The sequence below is a fragment of the Microtus oregoni genome, unplaced genomic scaffold, assembly GCF_018167655.1.
Source record: "Microtus oregoni isolate MIOR12 unplaced genomic scaffold, Mior012 000008F_ref0000371, whole genome shotgun sequence".
Taxonomy (NCBI): domain Eukaryota; kingdom Metazoa; phylum Chordata; class Mammalia; order Rodentia; family Cricetidae; genus Microtus; species Microtus oregoni.
This window is the reverse complement of record NW_024543067.1, coordinates 53,741,719-53,756,952: the sequence shown is the minus strand read 5'-3', so window position 1 is coordinate 53,756,952 and position 15,234 is coordinate 53,741,719. Positions and strand designations below refer to the sequence as shown.

Here is a 15,234-nt window from a genome sequence, read left to right as displayed (position 1 = left end):
AGTCAACATCCTGCTTGACAGACTCTCATCAGTATTATTTCATTTCAATAACCCCTTCTTGATTCACAGTGCTCCTATTTTAATAGCCTCTTTATACGTAGTTTGATCCAGTTGAGAATAATGAATTGTCAGAAAAAGAGACTTGTAATCAGTATAAGTAAATTAAATATGTGTATATTTTGACCACTAGAGTGAAATATATCATAATAGTATATTAGATAAGATATTACTATCATTGATTTAACTTTATTTCTTAAATTCTAAATTTAAATTCTGTATATTGTGCCTATCTACTTAATAAAATCAGATTTTTCAAAAATTAAACAAGAATATCCTTTTAATTAATTTTTTAAATGTTTCCTTTACATAAACTGCATAAATAAATCATTAGTACTTAACAGCTTTAAAATACATTAGAAATTCAAAAACCAAGTAAATGCCTTAGGCTTTGGTTTTATTTTCAAGAGTATGAAAATTTGTAAAAGGCCCCTCCATCCAAGATGGGAGGACTTTCCTCTCTGAAATCTATCTTATTAGAAGAGATGTGTTCAAGTGTTCTCTACACAATAAATGATAGATGAGGAAAGATAAGATAATACTAAGAACTCAGATTTGATCAGTATGCTGAATACATTTAATAATTTAAAAAATGTTAGAATGACACCAGAATGACATCACAAAACTCTTTACCTAAAAAACAGGAGGCATGGACTTCACTCACCAGGATCATTCTTACCCTCTGCTGCTCATGACAATTCATACCTGGCATAGAAATGAAAGGGCAATGGTAGATCAGCATTCTCCAGTGTGCCTAGTTGACCAGTACAATTGTAATGATCAGTGTGTTTGCAATAAGCCTGCTGCTGCTTGTTCTTCCTTCTCCTCCTTCTTCATCTTCCTCCTTCTACTTCTTCTTCCTCCCATCTTCTTCCTCCTTCTACTCTTCATATTCATCTTTCTTTTATTCTTCCTCATCCTCCCCCTCCTTTTCTTCTGTCCTCTCCTTATCTTAGTCCTCTGGTCTTGATTTAATTTTGGTATGTGATATTTATCCAGAAAGTTGTTCATTTTCTTTAAGTTTTCTAATATTGTGGAGTACATGTTTTCAAAATATGAACTGATGATTCTCTATTTCTTCTGTGCCTGTTGTTATGTCTCCCTTTTCATTTCTGATTTTGTTAATTTGGATATTCTCTCTCTGCCTTTTGGTTAGTTTGGATAAATGTTTGTCTATTTTGTTGATTTTCTCAGCGAACCAACTCTTTGTCTTATTGGTTCTTTGTATTGTTTTCTTTATTTCTATTGTGTTGATTTCAGCTCTCAATTTGATCATTTCCTGCTGTCTAGTTCTCTTGGGTGAGTTTGCTTCTTTTTGTTCTAAAGTTTTCAAATGTTCTGTTAATTCACTACTGTGGTATTTTTCCAGATTTTTTTTTGTAGGCATTTAGTGCTACGAACTTTCCTCTTAATACTGCTTTCATTTTGTCCCATAAATTTGGGTATGTTTTATGGTCATTTTCATTGAATTTTAGGACGTCTTTAATTTTTTTCCTTTATTTCTTCCTTGACTTATTGATAATTCAGATGAGCATTGTTTAATTTCCATGTGTTTGTGGGTTTTCTAGAATTAATATTGTTGTTGACTTCTAGTTTTAAACTAGAAGTTGGGTTATTCCAACTTTTTTGTATTTGTTGAAGTTTGTTTTGTTCCCAAGTATGTGGTCAATTTTTGAGAAGGTTCCATGAGGTGCTGAGAAAAAGGTATATTCTTTTCTATTTGAATGGAATATTCTATAGATGTCAAAGTCCATTTGAGTCATAACCTCTGCTAGTTCCGTTATTTCTCTGTTAATTTTTTTGTCTGACTGACCTGTCCAGTGATGAGGGGAGTGTTGAATATCCCACTATTAGTGTGTAGAGTTTAATGTATGAATTAAGCTTTAGAAGTTTCTTTTACATTTGAAGGTGGCCTTGTATTTAGGGCATAGATGTTCAGTATTAAGATTTCTTCTTGATGGAGTTTTCTTGTAACTAATATGAAATGACCTTCTTTGTCTCATTTGATTGATTTTAGCTTGGAGTCTGTTTTGCTAGATATTAGGATAGCTACACCCGCTTGCTTCGTAGGTCGATTTTATTGGATAAATTTTTCCTAGCCTTTTACTATGAGACAATGTCTGTCTTTGAGGTTAAGATGTGTTTCTTGTAAGCAGAAGGAGAATAGATTCTGTTTTCTTATCCAATCTGTTAGCCTGTGCCCTCTTATAGATGAGTTGAGTCCATTTATATTAATCAGTGATTGCTATCCCCTGTTAATTTAGTTTTCATTGTTGCTAATGTTAATTTGTGTATTTTTCCCTTCTTTGGGATTTGTTGCTACGAGACCATCAATTGCCTGTGTGTTTGTTGGTGCAGCCAACTTCCTTGCGTTGGAGTTTTCCTTCTAGTATTTTGTGTCAGGCTGGATTTGTGGCTAGTTTTGTCGTGGAAGATCTTGTTTTGTCCTTCTATGGTGATTGAAAGCTTTTCTAGGTATAGTATTCTGGGCTGGCACCCATGGTCTCTTAATGTCTGTATAACACTTGACCATGAACTTCTGACTTTCATTGTCACCATTGAGAAGGCAGGCGTAATTCTGATAGGTCTGCCTTTATATGTTTCTTGGCCTTTTTCCTTTTCAGCCCTTAATATTCTTTCTTTACTCTGTAAGTTTTGATTATTACGTCGTGAGGGGTCATTTTTTTATCTAGTCTACTTGGTGTTCTGTAAGCTTCTTGTTATCTTCATAGGTGTATCTATCTTTAAGTTGAGAAAGTTTTCTTCTATTATTTTGTTAAATACATTTTCTGTGCTTTTGAGTTGAACTTCTCCTTCCTCTATACCTATTATTTTTAGATTTGACCTTTTCATGGTATCCCACATTTCCTGGATATTTTGGGTTAAGCTTTTGTTAGATTTAATGTTTTGCTTAACTGATGAGTCTATTTTCTCTATTGTATCTTCAGTGCTTAAGATTCTCTCTTCCATCTCTTGCATTCTGCTGTTCATGCTTGCCTTTGTGGTTCCTGATGATTTTCTCATGATTTCTGTTTCAATTATTCCCTTGGTTTGTGTTTTCTTTATTATCTCTATTTCAATTTTCAAGTCTTGAACAGTTTCTTTCACATGTTTGATGCTTATTTTCTTTTTCTTGAGTATCTTTAAGGGATTGGCTGATGTCTTCCAAATGTTTGTTTGTCTTTTCTTCCATATCTTTAAGGAAAATTCTCATTTCCTATTTAAGAGTTTCAAACATTCTCTTCAAGTTATGTTTTATGTCATTTACTTCTGCTTCATATTTATTTGGTTGTTCAAGTATTGTTGTTGTCGGATCTTTAGATTTTACTGGTGTTGTGTTGTTCTTTTTGGTGTTGCATGTGTTCTTACCTTTTCTACTCAGCTTTTTCTCCAATAAGTGTGATTTGGGCTGTCTGAGATTCTGTTGATTAATCTTCTAGGTTCTGGTGAATCCAAAGTTCATATGGTTGTTCGTCATCTTACAGTCAATGCCACAGTTCTAGTTACCCTGTTGGTTACTCCATGTTCCTTGAGATAGTTCTGCACTCCTGGGCTTTGCTCAGGTCCCTTGGAGTTTTCTGTCTCAAGCCTACTTTGGTCTAGGTTACCTTCTTTGACCTGTTTTTGTAAATCCTAGTCTGAATCCCCTCCTGCAGAGGTCCCAAGCTTGGAGTTGTCCTATAAAGGTCTCTGGCTCAGGTCTACTGCCTCAGAGTTCCCAGGCTCAGGTGTGCTCAGAACTGCAGAGTACCTGGCTCAGGCTTACTCCCTCAGACTCATGATTGGACCTACAGAGGTTTCAGGTTTCTGCCTATTCCCTTTGATGTCCCAGATCAACACCTGGATCCACAGAGTTCCTGGCTCAGGCCTACTCCCTCTGAGGTTCCAGACTCATGCATAGACTGGCAGAGGTCCTGGCTCAAGCCTAGTTCCTCAGAGGTCCTAGACTCACACCCAGACCCACATGAATTCTGGCTTAGGTCTACTTTCTTGAATGTCCAAGATTCATGTCCGGACTCTCAGCAATCTCTGGCTGTGGCTCACTCACTCAGTGGTTACTCCCCTGTACCTGTTCTGTTAGTAGTTGAAATATTTTACATTGGATTGGATTTTTGTACAGTGTATAAAATTTTTGTATATGGATACAAATTTGAGATTAATTTTTAGAACATATTGTACTTACATTTCTACTCTTGTTCAAGTTATTGTGCCTATACAACTCATTTAAGAATGTAATACAAATTTCTAGTCCTTAATAATTATTATTACCTGTGGTTTAGGATATTAAGGAAATGCAGATTAGTAATTACTCTTCTACTATGTTCAAACTTAGGTATACTTTCAAGGTCAAATAAATATATATTTTTTAAACAGGCAGGTCATCATCAAACACTTAGGAGATCAACAGAACATTTAAGATGTTTCAATAACATAGGCTGATTCTTATGACAATGAGTTACATCTGTTCCTGGCAGCACCAATCTTCTTCAGAGAAGATAATGGGCATTGAACAGATTCCACGTGGAGTTTGCTTTCTTTGTGGCAAAAATACGGCACTTGCCTTGACAACTGACAGTGTGCTGTCTTAATTAGACAAGGAAGACACAAAAGAAAGTGACTGCCAAACATTGACAAGGAGGGACAGCCCTTAACAACATCCTGCTTCACAGAAAAGTCTGACAGATATGCTAGGCCTGTAGGCTGAAGGTAGATGTCCCAAAGCTGCAAAGAAACTTTGGGTAATTTGGGTAATTTGGGTACAGGCAGACAGCTGTTTCTGTCATTTCTCACAATTTTTGGAAGCCACTTGTTTGCACTTTCTGCTTACTCAGTTAATATTATTTTATTCTTCGGTCTCTGAGAGTGTTGGAAGACTAGATTCTTATACTTATTTTTCTTGTTTACCTGATGTACAAAACAAGTTATGGTAGAATGTAAATTAGGTACAAGGCTTTGGAATCACCAAGATAGACTAGATATGGAGTATTTTCCCTGAATATTCAAATGCAAATGTACTAAACATTGTTGATGTATTTATTGACTGTATATATTGTATATAGCTATTGTGTTTATTGTATATATTTTTCTTATATTAATTTTAGCCTTCTTTTTTGTCTTACACAAAAAAGGTGAAATGTAGTTGCATATTATTTGTTTTAGTAAATAAAGCTTGCCTGAAGATCAGTGCAAAGCAGTTAGACTAGTCAGCCATACAGGCCAGGCTGTGGTGGCACACACCTTTTATCTCGGCAATCATACTACTAAGCCAAAGAAGCTAGGTAGTTGTGGTGCATGCCTTTAATCCTAGCACTAGAGAGAATTATAAGGTAGGATGAGACATGTAGAGGTAAGAGCACTCTGTTGGTTTGACTGCTTTACTTATTTTCATGTTGAACCACAATAATTGTCTCTGAATTTTTATTATTTATGCCACATCTCTTTTTTGTTAACATTTGGCTATGGTTTTTCTTTCTTGTCATCAGGCTCTTCCTATGTATACATCCATTCTTGATGTGTGTGTGTCCCCATTTCTTTTCTCTTAAGGGCAATAGTCAAATTTTCTGAGGGCCACTTTAGCACTGTAAATCACCTTAAACGTGTTTTTGAATAATTACATCATTAAAATTTTTGTACTTTTACAGTCTATTGTCCTAAAGAATAATGCACCAACAAAAGTTCATCAGGAACACACACTCGCATAATAACCGGTATTCTACAAAAAAAGTAAAGACAGTGTGGAACTGCACTGAGATAGCAATATCAAGATTTGTAAGACTTGATGTTGTGTTACATATCACCAAGAAAGGGAGACTGTCAACCCACACCTGCCTGAAATCTGCATTGAATTTCCACTTTATTCTTATTAAAAATATCCTATTATATGTACATATACATTTCTATTTTTGAGATGATTCAACAGTTTGTTATTTCTTCAAAATAAGGCTTTTAATAAATATGGCATTTTATGCATGAGTCTCAGATACAATGATCTAGTACCTATCATTTGAGGTTATCTTGTTTTCTTTCACATAATTGCTTTGTGATCAGTGAATAAGTTAATTATTATAAAAGAATGGTACAATTTCACAAACAAAATCCCTTCAAACTCAAGGTATATCTATGAGTATTTAGTGCTCTTCTGACATGGGAAATTATTACATCCATTCCAAGTAATATATATGTGTGTGTGTGTGTGTGTATATATATATATATATAATGATGCATATATATGCAGCTGAAGTATATTTCTATTCTATACTAAGTTTGAATTGATCTCAAAATTTTAAAATTAAATATAGTTTTTCATGGATTTATATGACTCTTTAATAGCCCAGAGTTAACTCCATGTGTGTGTTAGTTTTGGAAAATTAACATGGAGTTAAATCTCCCAAATTAATTGTAATAACATAAAACCCAATAGCTATGAAGGTATTTGCACAGATATTAGCAATGACAGCTATGTTAAAACCAGCAGTATAGGAGTCCACCGATGTTCATTCATTCCATCTTGACCAAAGTTCAGAGAGTTAAATCCTATTCTTGCTCCTTAAGGTTATTGGCAGGAGATTTGATCCAGGATGTGGCTACTATCTGGATGTTTTGGTCTAGGATGTGGTTACTTGATGCTTTGGATATTTGAGAAGATGATCATTTTGTTTACTCCTTGCATTTTTGTCGTAGCCCGTGGCTGTCAAAATGTCACATTCATCAAGGAAACAGAAGAAAAAGAGTTGAGAAGCATCTTCACCTTTCTTCGCAGATATTGTTTTTTTTTTTATTTTCAATTTTACCCCTCATAACAAAGCTGGACAATACAAACCAATGGGAGAAAAGGAGTCCCAAGAGCAGGAAGAAGTGTCAAAGGCATATTTGCTCCCACAGGTAGGAGTACCACAAAAACACCAAGTAAAGAGCCACAGCAAAGAGGACCTGGTACATATGCCCTTGTTCTTTCCCCCATGAAGTGCCTGTGAGCCCATATGTGCGCTACGTAGTTGATTCAGTGGCCTGTGTTTTCTTGGGGTTCTCTATTCCCTCTGACTCCTAGACTTCTCCTTCTTGGGATACTAGAAGAGGGACCAGAGGAAGCACTACAACTTAGATCCCTCTGTAAAAGGTCTGACTGTATTTTTAATGTTTGACCAAAGCCTACATATAGGATAAAAGCTCAGTAATTATTTGTTACTTCAATAAAATTCATCATTGTACATAGGACACTAAGGCTGAAAGTGGAAATTATTAAAGGGAAAAAACTGATTGCTAATAAATTAAGATAGCTTATTTGATTACTCATTTGAGTCAAAGACAAAATTCCTCTGCCAATAACTAGTAAATTTACTTAGTCAAATTCTTCACAGTGAAGACATAGCAGGTCCATAAACTCACATACCTGCCCTCAAGTCCATGAGACAAATATATAATATAGATTCCCTTTATCTTGAATGATCTAAATAGTTCAATTTTTAGTCTTCAAGCAATAGAATTACAAGAGAATCATCAATTGATCTTTCCCAAACTGACTTAAGGCTAAAGAGAAGAGACCAGAGTCAAAGAGTAATTTCCCTTCCTTGTTGGAACCTTCTGTGAAACAGAGAACATTTTGAAATGAACTCCACTACAAATATTTCCAGGGGATTTCTAATTGAATAAATGAGACACTGTCTCTAAGGCTTCTGAAATTTTTATCAAAGTGGCACACCGATATAATCTTCTAGATGGACCCTAGTCAAAGTTCTCACAGTTGTGCTTAAATATAGATCAATAGAAGAGTATTGCCTAACATGCAATAGGGCCTGGGTATTATTCCCCCAAAACACAGATTGCAATGATATTCAAAGAAGTACATTTAAAAGATCTCATGAGATTATTGTTTTGGAGTATAGTATTATACAGTGCTTTGTACTTAAATCCTTGTGATTTCTAACTCTAGGGCTACTATACTAGTAGATAGCTGCACAAATGTGTGTTTTCTTCAATCTTCAATTATGACAAAAAGTACAATGATTTTGGAAAATAATACAATAAATTATGCACTCTATTCTAAAAGGATAATGAGTAAATCACCCTTAACTCTCTACTTCTGAAATGTCCTTGATAAGTAACTTAATTTTGAATAATGTTAAATAATTTTAATTCTACACTATTCTCATCATTGGGGTTTTTATGTTCTTTTAATTGTTATAGCCCTTGAGGATTTCAACGCTGTGGATCAAATCCAGGGACACATGCATGCATGCAAATGCTCTACTGATGAGCTGTTCCTCTGGTACTAACTCTAGTTGTAATCATCATATGTCCTAAGATTATCCCATAACAAGTGCAGATTCTACTTAAGTAAGCATGCTTCTCTTCAAAGTTTTTCTCAGTGCAATGTGGACATCCTTATTTCTTATGCTGTAGATGAAAGGATTCAGCATTGGCCCCACAATGGTATAAAATATGGTAGATACATTATCACCTTCCACAGATGCACTAGAAGGTTTAAGATACATGAATGCTGCAGCTCCAAAGAAAAGAGAAACAGCTATTACATGGGAGCCACAGGTACTGAAGGCTTTTGACCTACCCTCTGCAGAACGAATGCCAAGAATGCTGGAAAGGATCAAGGTGTAAGAGATAAAGATAGTCAGGCTGGGCACTGTTACATTGACACCCACAACAATGAAAACCACAAGCTCATTGATGGCAGTACTTGTACAGGAGAGCTTCAGGAGAGGAAGTATATCACACACGTAGTGATTGATGATGTTGCCATCACAAAAAGTCAGTCTCAGCATGCAAACTATTTGGGCCATTGCACCCACAAACCCCATCATGTATATACCAAATGTCATCAAATGGCAGACCTGATAGGACATGGTGACCTGGTAAAACAGAGGCTTACAGATGGCAGCATATCTGTCATAGGCCATTGCTGTCAAAATGTAGCATTCATCAATAACAAGGAAGCAGAAGAAAAAGAGCTGAGTCATGCACTCTGCATAGGAGATGATGTTCAGCTTCACAAAACTCACCAGCATTTTGGGTGTGATGACAGAGGAGTAGCAGAGATCTGTGAAGGATAGGTTGAAGAGAAAGTAGTACATGGGGGTGTGCAGGTGAGGGTTCAAAATAATCAGAACAATCAAGCCCAGGTTCCCCACCATGGAGACCACATAGATTCCCAAGAATAGGAAGAAGAGAGGCAGTTGAAGCTCTGGCCGCTGTGTCAAGCCCAGCAGGACAAACTCTTTCACAGAAGAGTCATTACCTAAGGCCATTTTCTGGGTCATATCTGTGAAAACAATAAAAATCATAACATTAAAAAGGAATTCCAGGCTCTCCAAAGTACCCCATTAAAATAAGATTAAGAAGCAGTTTTGAATAATAAATTCATAAATTCAAACACACTTCTCTGGGCCACTGTTTTCTTTTTTTTTTCATTTATTTATTTATTAAGGATTTCTGCCTTCTCCCCCGCAACCGCCTCCCATTTCCCTCTACCTCCCCCGATCAAGTCCCCCTCCCTCATCTGCTCCAAGAGCAATCAGGGTTCCCTGACCTGTGGGAAGCCCAAGGACCGCCCACCTCTATCCAGGTCTCGTAAGGTGAGCATCCAAACTGCCTAGGCTCCCCCAAAGCCAGTACGTGCAGTAGGATCAAAAACACACTGCGATTGTTCTTGAGTTCTCGGTATTCCTCATTGGAGCACGAGCAAGGACCTCAGGACCATGAGGGGTGCACAAACACACTGAGACAATGGGGATGTTCTATCGGGAACTCACCAAGGCCAGCTGGCCTAGGTCTGAAAAAGCATGGGATAAATCCGGACTAGTTGAACATAGTGGGCCTCTGTTTTCAACATTTTTTGGAGTTCATTAGTGGTTAGAACTAACCACTAATAAATGGAAGGCTATTTCTTTGAGAACAGTATTCAAGGCACCTATGATTATTCTTCCTTTGAAGTACCACTGTTCTTATACCTTATCAATTCACCTCACAAATCAGGTTCATTGGTTCTCTCCAAAGAGAAGAGACAATATACAGGGTTGCTCAGAGTTGGTTTGAGAGGAAAAAACATGCATTTAATTCACTGCTTACCTTTGTGCAGAGGCACCTCACAAGTCACCTTAGTTACTCTTCTATTCTACACTCACAAAGGGGCACGTACACATGGCATGAATGAGTTGTAAGGTGTATAGCCTAGGAATTTTTTTTTCTGATTCTAAGTTAGGCTTTTTGGTGGTGAGAGAAAGTCATCTTTGACTGGGTAATTCAGAGCCCTCATTTCTCCAAATTCTGAAAAGTCGTAAGTTCATGATTTTCAGTTGTGACTTTTCCCAGAATGTCTCCTGTATCCCAGAGGTTGGTAAATACATCAACTGATGTCATAAGAGTCACCTGGTAATGACCCAAGAGGGTTTTATGAGTTTGTCCTCTTTGGGACCTGATTCAAAATTGAAAGACTTGTGATTACCAGGTAATTCCCCAGAGGTCAAGCTTTGATACCATGGTGCTTACAAACTTGGCTCATTGGAGATATACACTATGGTTTTCTTCGGTTGTTATTGTTTGAAACATTTATACATATACACATTGTGTTCAATGAAGTTCATCCGCAATTTCTTCCCCTCTGATTTTTTTCTCCAACCATATTCCCTCCTAACTGTATCTCTTCTTTTTAATTTGTTACCGCAATGACTTCTTTCGTCACTACCTCTTTAACGAGTGTAGACCCATCTACTTGAGGAACATAACCTCTTGGGGGCTGCATCCTTGAAATTGACCATGTTTCTCACAGTAGACACCCTCTGCCAATATTTCCTCAACTAGAGGGAGAATTCATTACCATCACCCCCTCCATTCAAGGTTTGTTTTCAGGCTTAATTTTTCAGGCATCTTATGCATACTGTTGTAACCACTCTGAGGTCCTTGAGCATATTCTGGAAACATTGTTTTGACGTAGTCCTCTATGACTTCTGACTCTTACAGTCTTTCCACTGCTCCTTTCCTTATAATTTCTGAGACTTGAGCAAAGGTGTGTGATATGGACGTCCCATTTAGGATTAATCATTTGTGGTCTCTTATGTCTACCACTTGACCTAATGAAGATACCCGTGTTAATGGCCATCTACTGCTAAAGGAAGCATCTCTAATGAAAGTTGAGAGATGCACCAAGCTATGGGTATAATGGAAATTCATCAGGAGGCAATTTACTACTGTATCCAAAGCAGAATAACAGTCATAAGCACTTCCCTCAGGTCTATTCCCTATGACCTTGCCTCAGTAGTTGACTGCAAGAACCACGTTAACAATGAATTTTGTCTATGAAGCAAGCCTGAAACCTAGTCCAAAAGTGTTTGATTGTTGATTACTCCTACAATACTTAAGAAAATATTCCACTAGTGGGTATGTTTGCCAGGTTAGCTATCTATGCCTGTAGCCTCATGTTTCACACCACAGTGAAACTGAGCGTTGCATTTCTTCTTTGATATCACATGTAGACTTTTAGCACTATAAATGCTGGACAATACCAGACTCAACTGCGAAATTCTTACACAAGACATGACCAACTTTCAAATAATGATGTATCCTGCTATCTCTCTAAGTAAAGAGAACAATTAAGAGACAGCTATGAGAGAAGGATTTGTTTCTCACCTGCCATTGAAACATGTGAGCAGAATGAAAACTTATGATGATTTTATACAATGTAAGTAACATTATGACAACTTTTCACATCTGTGTGTTTGCATTAATGATTTGGAATTTGGAATTGTATATAGATGGACCTGACCTACATACATATTTTAAGAATGAAATTGTCAAAAAATAAAAGAAATGAGTAGAACAAAGTGGAAATAAGTATACATAGAAAAAGTTTTCTTAGAAATGTTTGACAATAGACTACTAAATATACACAAACTTTATTTCTCCATGTTATGGCATGAATATATGGTATCTTCTGCATTATAGTCTAATTATCAAGTTTGGGGAAAATCGAGAGCAGGGGCAATAGCTTGCAATATTAGGAAATCAATGGGAACACAGTTGGCTAACAACTCCAAAAAGGGTACCTAATTCTAGATTCTAGGTTTTCCTTTATACCTTGTGGTGTCTAGTAGTATAGAAGCACTGTCTCCAAATGATTAGTATTTCAGTTAAAACTCATTTTAGTCATGAAACTATTTTTGGAAGCTTATGCAGTAGTAGTTTAGGCAGTATTTTCTCAAAGGTCTTTAGTGCTAGTTATCCTTCCTCAAACTCTCTCCTCTACTCTGCCCTCCTACCTCTTGCCTAACCCAATCCTTCTTGCTGTTAGTCCTGTTCTTCTTTTACTTCACCTGTGCTCCAGTATTACCTACATTTTATTCCTGCCAATTTGAGAACTATACATTAGAACAGCAAGTATACCTGTCCCTTATACTATGGATTCTCCATACTTTCCATTCTTAGTTGAAATCTTTTATTCTTCTTTGTAATGCCTTCCTTCATACAAATCACATATGCCTATTAATCTAAGTACATAATATCAAAGTGATATGACTTTTTTCTTCAGAGCTACTTCTGAATCACTTTAAACAATTAACCGTATATACACAGGGGGTGCTTTATAAATGTAGATAGAAGAATGAATAAATTAGTATACCTTCCCAGTTCTCTAAGTATACATACTTGATGCTACACGGTGTAACAGTTTAAATGAATGCAGACAGATTGTAAAAATATATACAGCTTTAATGGGGAAATAGACTTACAGAACCACCATTCCCACGGAGACCAGGAAAGCAAAAGGGGCAGCTGGGAGCACTGTCACCAGATTTATAGGTAAACATTAGCCCGAGGCGAACACGCCCCCTAAGGGGCTGGACTTATCCCTACAACACAGGATATTTGTCCCACAAGCAAAAATTTATATAGCTCCAATGCTCTTACTTATAGATAATAATGTGGACAAGGTGACATCGATTTAGCATGTAGACCCTCAGGTACCTCTACAGGTCATCAAAAGGAATCTCAGATAGGAGTTATTAAATTCAGAGGGAAAAAATACTATAGCTTCCAACCATGAATGTTGTTCTCAATTGTTGACAATACCCAATGTCTTTTACAGCACCTATAGCATTTTCTCAGACCAAAGGAAAATCTGTAATAGTGCATTATAATAAGGTCCTAAATTCCAAAATCAAAGCTCTCGTCCTTTCAGAATACCATATAGAGCCACTAAATTTTGTGACACAAAATTGAAACAGCTTCAGTGCTCAGAAAAATTATCTTGATCAGAGAGAAGAGCAGGAAATGACTAGAACTGGAAAGAGAGAAGTACATGAGTTGCAGAAACAATTACAACAGAAATGAGTAGGAACAGAAGAAAAGGTGGGAGACAGAGAGCAAGGAGATAAATTATTCCAGTCTCCCCAAAATTACTTAGAAACCAAAAGTTCCTCAAGGCAAACATGAAAAAGGCCCAACAGAAATGACATCCTTCAGGGTCCCACAGTGATCAGGACTTAGCAATTAAAGGTGTCTTCCTTCCCTCCTGGCCTACATGTAGGCCAACAGTCCAAGAGGGGAAAGAGACAGAAGGGCAAGAGAAACCTTAGTGTGCATCCCTTAGGCATGAACAGAGGTAGCCCTCTAGGAGGCAGATTTGGTGAATAAGCTCAAATTTATTTCAGAGGATAAGGAATATACAGGATTGTGGAGCCTGGCTACAAACCCTAGTTTGCATTAAGTGTCACGCTCCTATCTAAAGGCTTTGTGTATGGTAGTGGTTTCCTATAGCAGAGCTCCTAGATCCAGTCTTAGCAGGGATTTTTGTCAATGGTCAAGCTAAAGGTGAGTATAGTTTTGGACACAGTTTTACATAAGGTCAGTCCTTGAGGTCCAGGGACATCCTTCAGCAAGGCTAAGTAGAGAGCAGGAAACATTGCTAGGAGAAGAAGAAAGGACATTTTCATATTGTGTAGCTTAGAGAAAGCTACCAGGCTATGGCAGACTGCAACCTAAAACCAGCCAGCAATGCCTTCCAACCATGATTCATTAAAACATATTGTATATTAAATGCTAAGAACTTTTCTGTGGTTACTTTTGTTTTGACTCTCTTTTTTATTTGTTTCTTTCCTCCAGTCCATATCAAGTACTTTCCAACATTGTAAATGATAGTGTTAGTTGCTTCTTTGCTTGCAGTTATCCAATATCACCTCAGGTTCTTAAAATATATCTGTCCTCTCATCTGTGAACATCTCTGAACCTGAGAGAAAGGATATGATCATTGTTCCAATTACTATTGAGCACTACAAAGTCTCTTGTTCTCTGCATGCTAATAAAAAGAAAATGTCTATATCAATTATCATTTTATATAAGAAGAAGATGCTCTGACATGGGCTGATAGGTACACTGATCTATGTGTATAACAATAATCCATTAAGAATCACTTTAATATATGTCTATTTAAAAGAATAATATAATAATATACCATGACCAAGGACCTGAGACATATATAGTGACAAGTTCCTAGCCCCACTAACAGTGTTAGATATGCCAAGATATCCATTTGAGTAAAAATAGCCAGTTCAACAAATGACACTGACTAAAAAGGATGTCATATGTGTAAAGAATGAACCTCACTGCCTATCTCTTTCCTGTATTAAAATCAATTACAAATTTAATCAAAGACTCTAACATAAAACTGGAAGTCTTAGAAGAAATCATGGAGAAAATAGTTTAAGAAATAGGCAAAATAGACAAAGGTTTTCTGAATGGTTTCCAGCAGCTCAAAAAGGATCATAAAATAGATTTGTATGTTTAAAATGTTTTCAAATAAGAAATAAATTATTTTGACTCAAAAGATGGCCAAAAGAATAGAAGAAAATATGTAATATTTATACATTCAGATCAATATCTTTTTTTACTGTCATCAGTGTCAATTTTATTTTTTATTTTTTTTATTGAAAAAAAATTTCCACCTCCTTTCAGCCTCCCATTTCCCTCCTCCACTTCCCACTCCTCTCCCCCTCCCCCCACTCCTCTCCCCCTCCCTCTCCAGTCTGAAGAGCAGTCAGGGTTCCCTGCCCAGTGGAAAGTCCAAAGTCCTCCCCATTCCATCCTGGTCTAGGAAGGTGAACATCCAAACTGGCTAGGCTCCCACAAAGCCAGAACATGAAGTAGGATCAAAACCCAGTGCCATTGTCCTTGGCT

General features: G+C 36.8%; 1 protein-coding gene across 1 annotated transcript; it reads right to left on the bottom strand.

The window, feature by feature from the left end:
• Positions 1 to 8,387: 8,387 nt before the first annotated feature.
• Positions 8,388 to 9,329, bottom strand: LOC121451758 (olfactory receptor 147-like). The gene has a single exon (XM_041657502.1). The coding sequence runs from the start codon at positions 9,327 to 9,329 to the stop codon at positions 8,388 to 8,390; it is 942 nt and encodes a 313-aa protein (XP_041513436.1).
• Between the last annotated feature and the right edge of the window lie 5,905 nt (positions 9,330 to 15,234).

Coding starts and splice junctions, on each gene's coding strand:
- LOC121451758 (XM_041657502.1), bottom strand. CDS start 9,329: ATGACCCAGAAAATGGCCTTAGGTAATGACTCTTCTGTGAAAGAGTTT.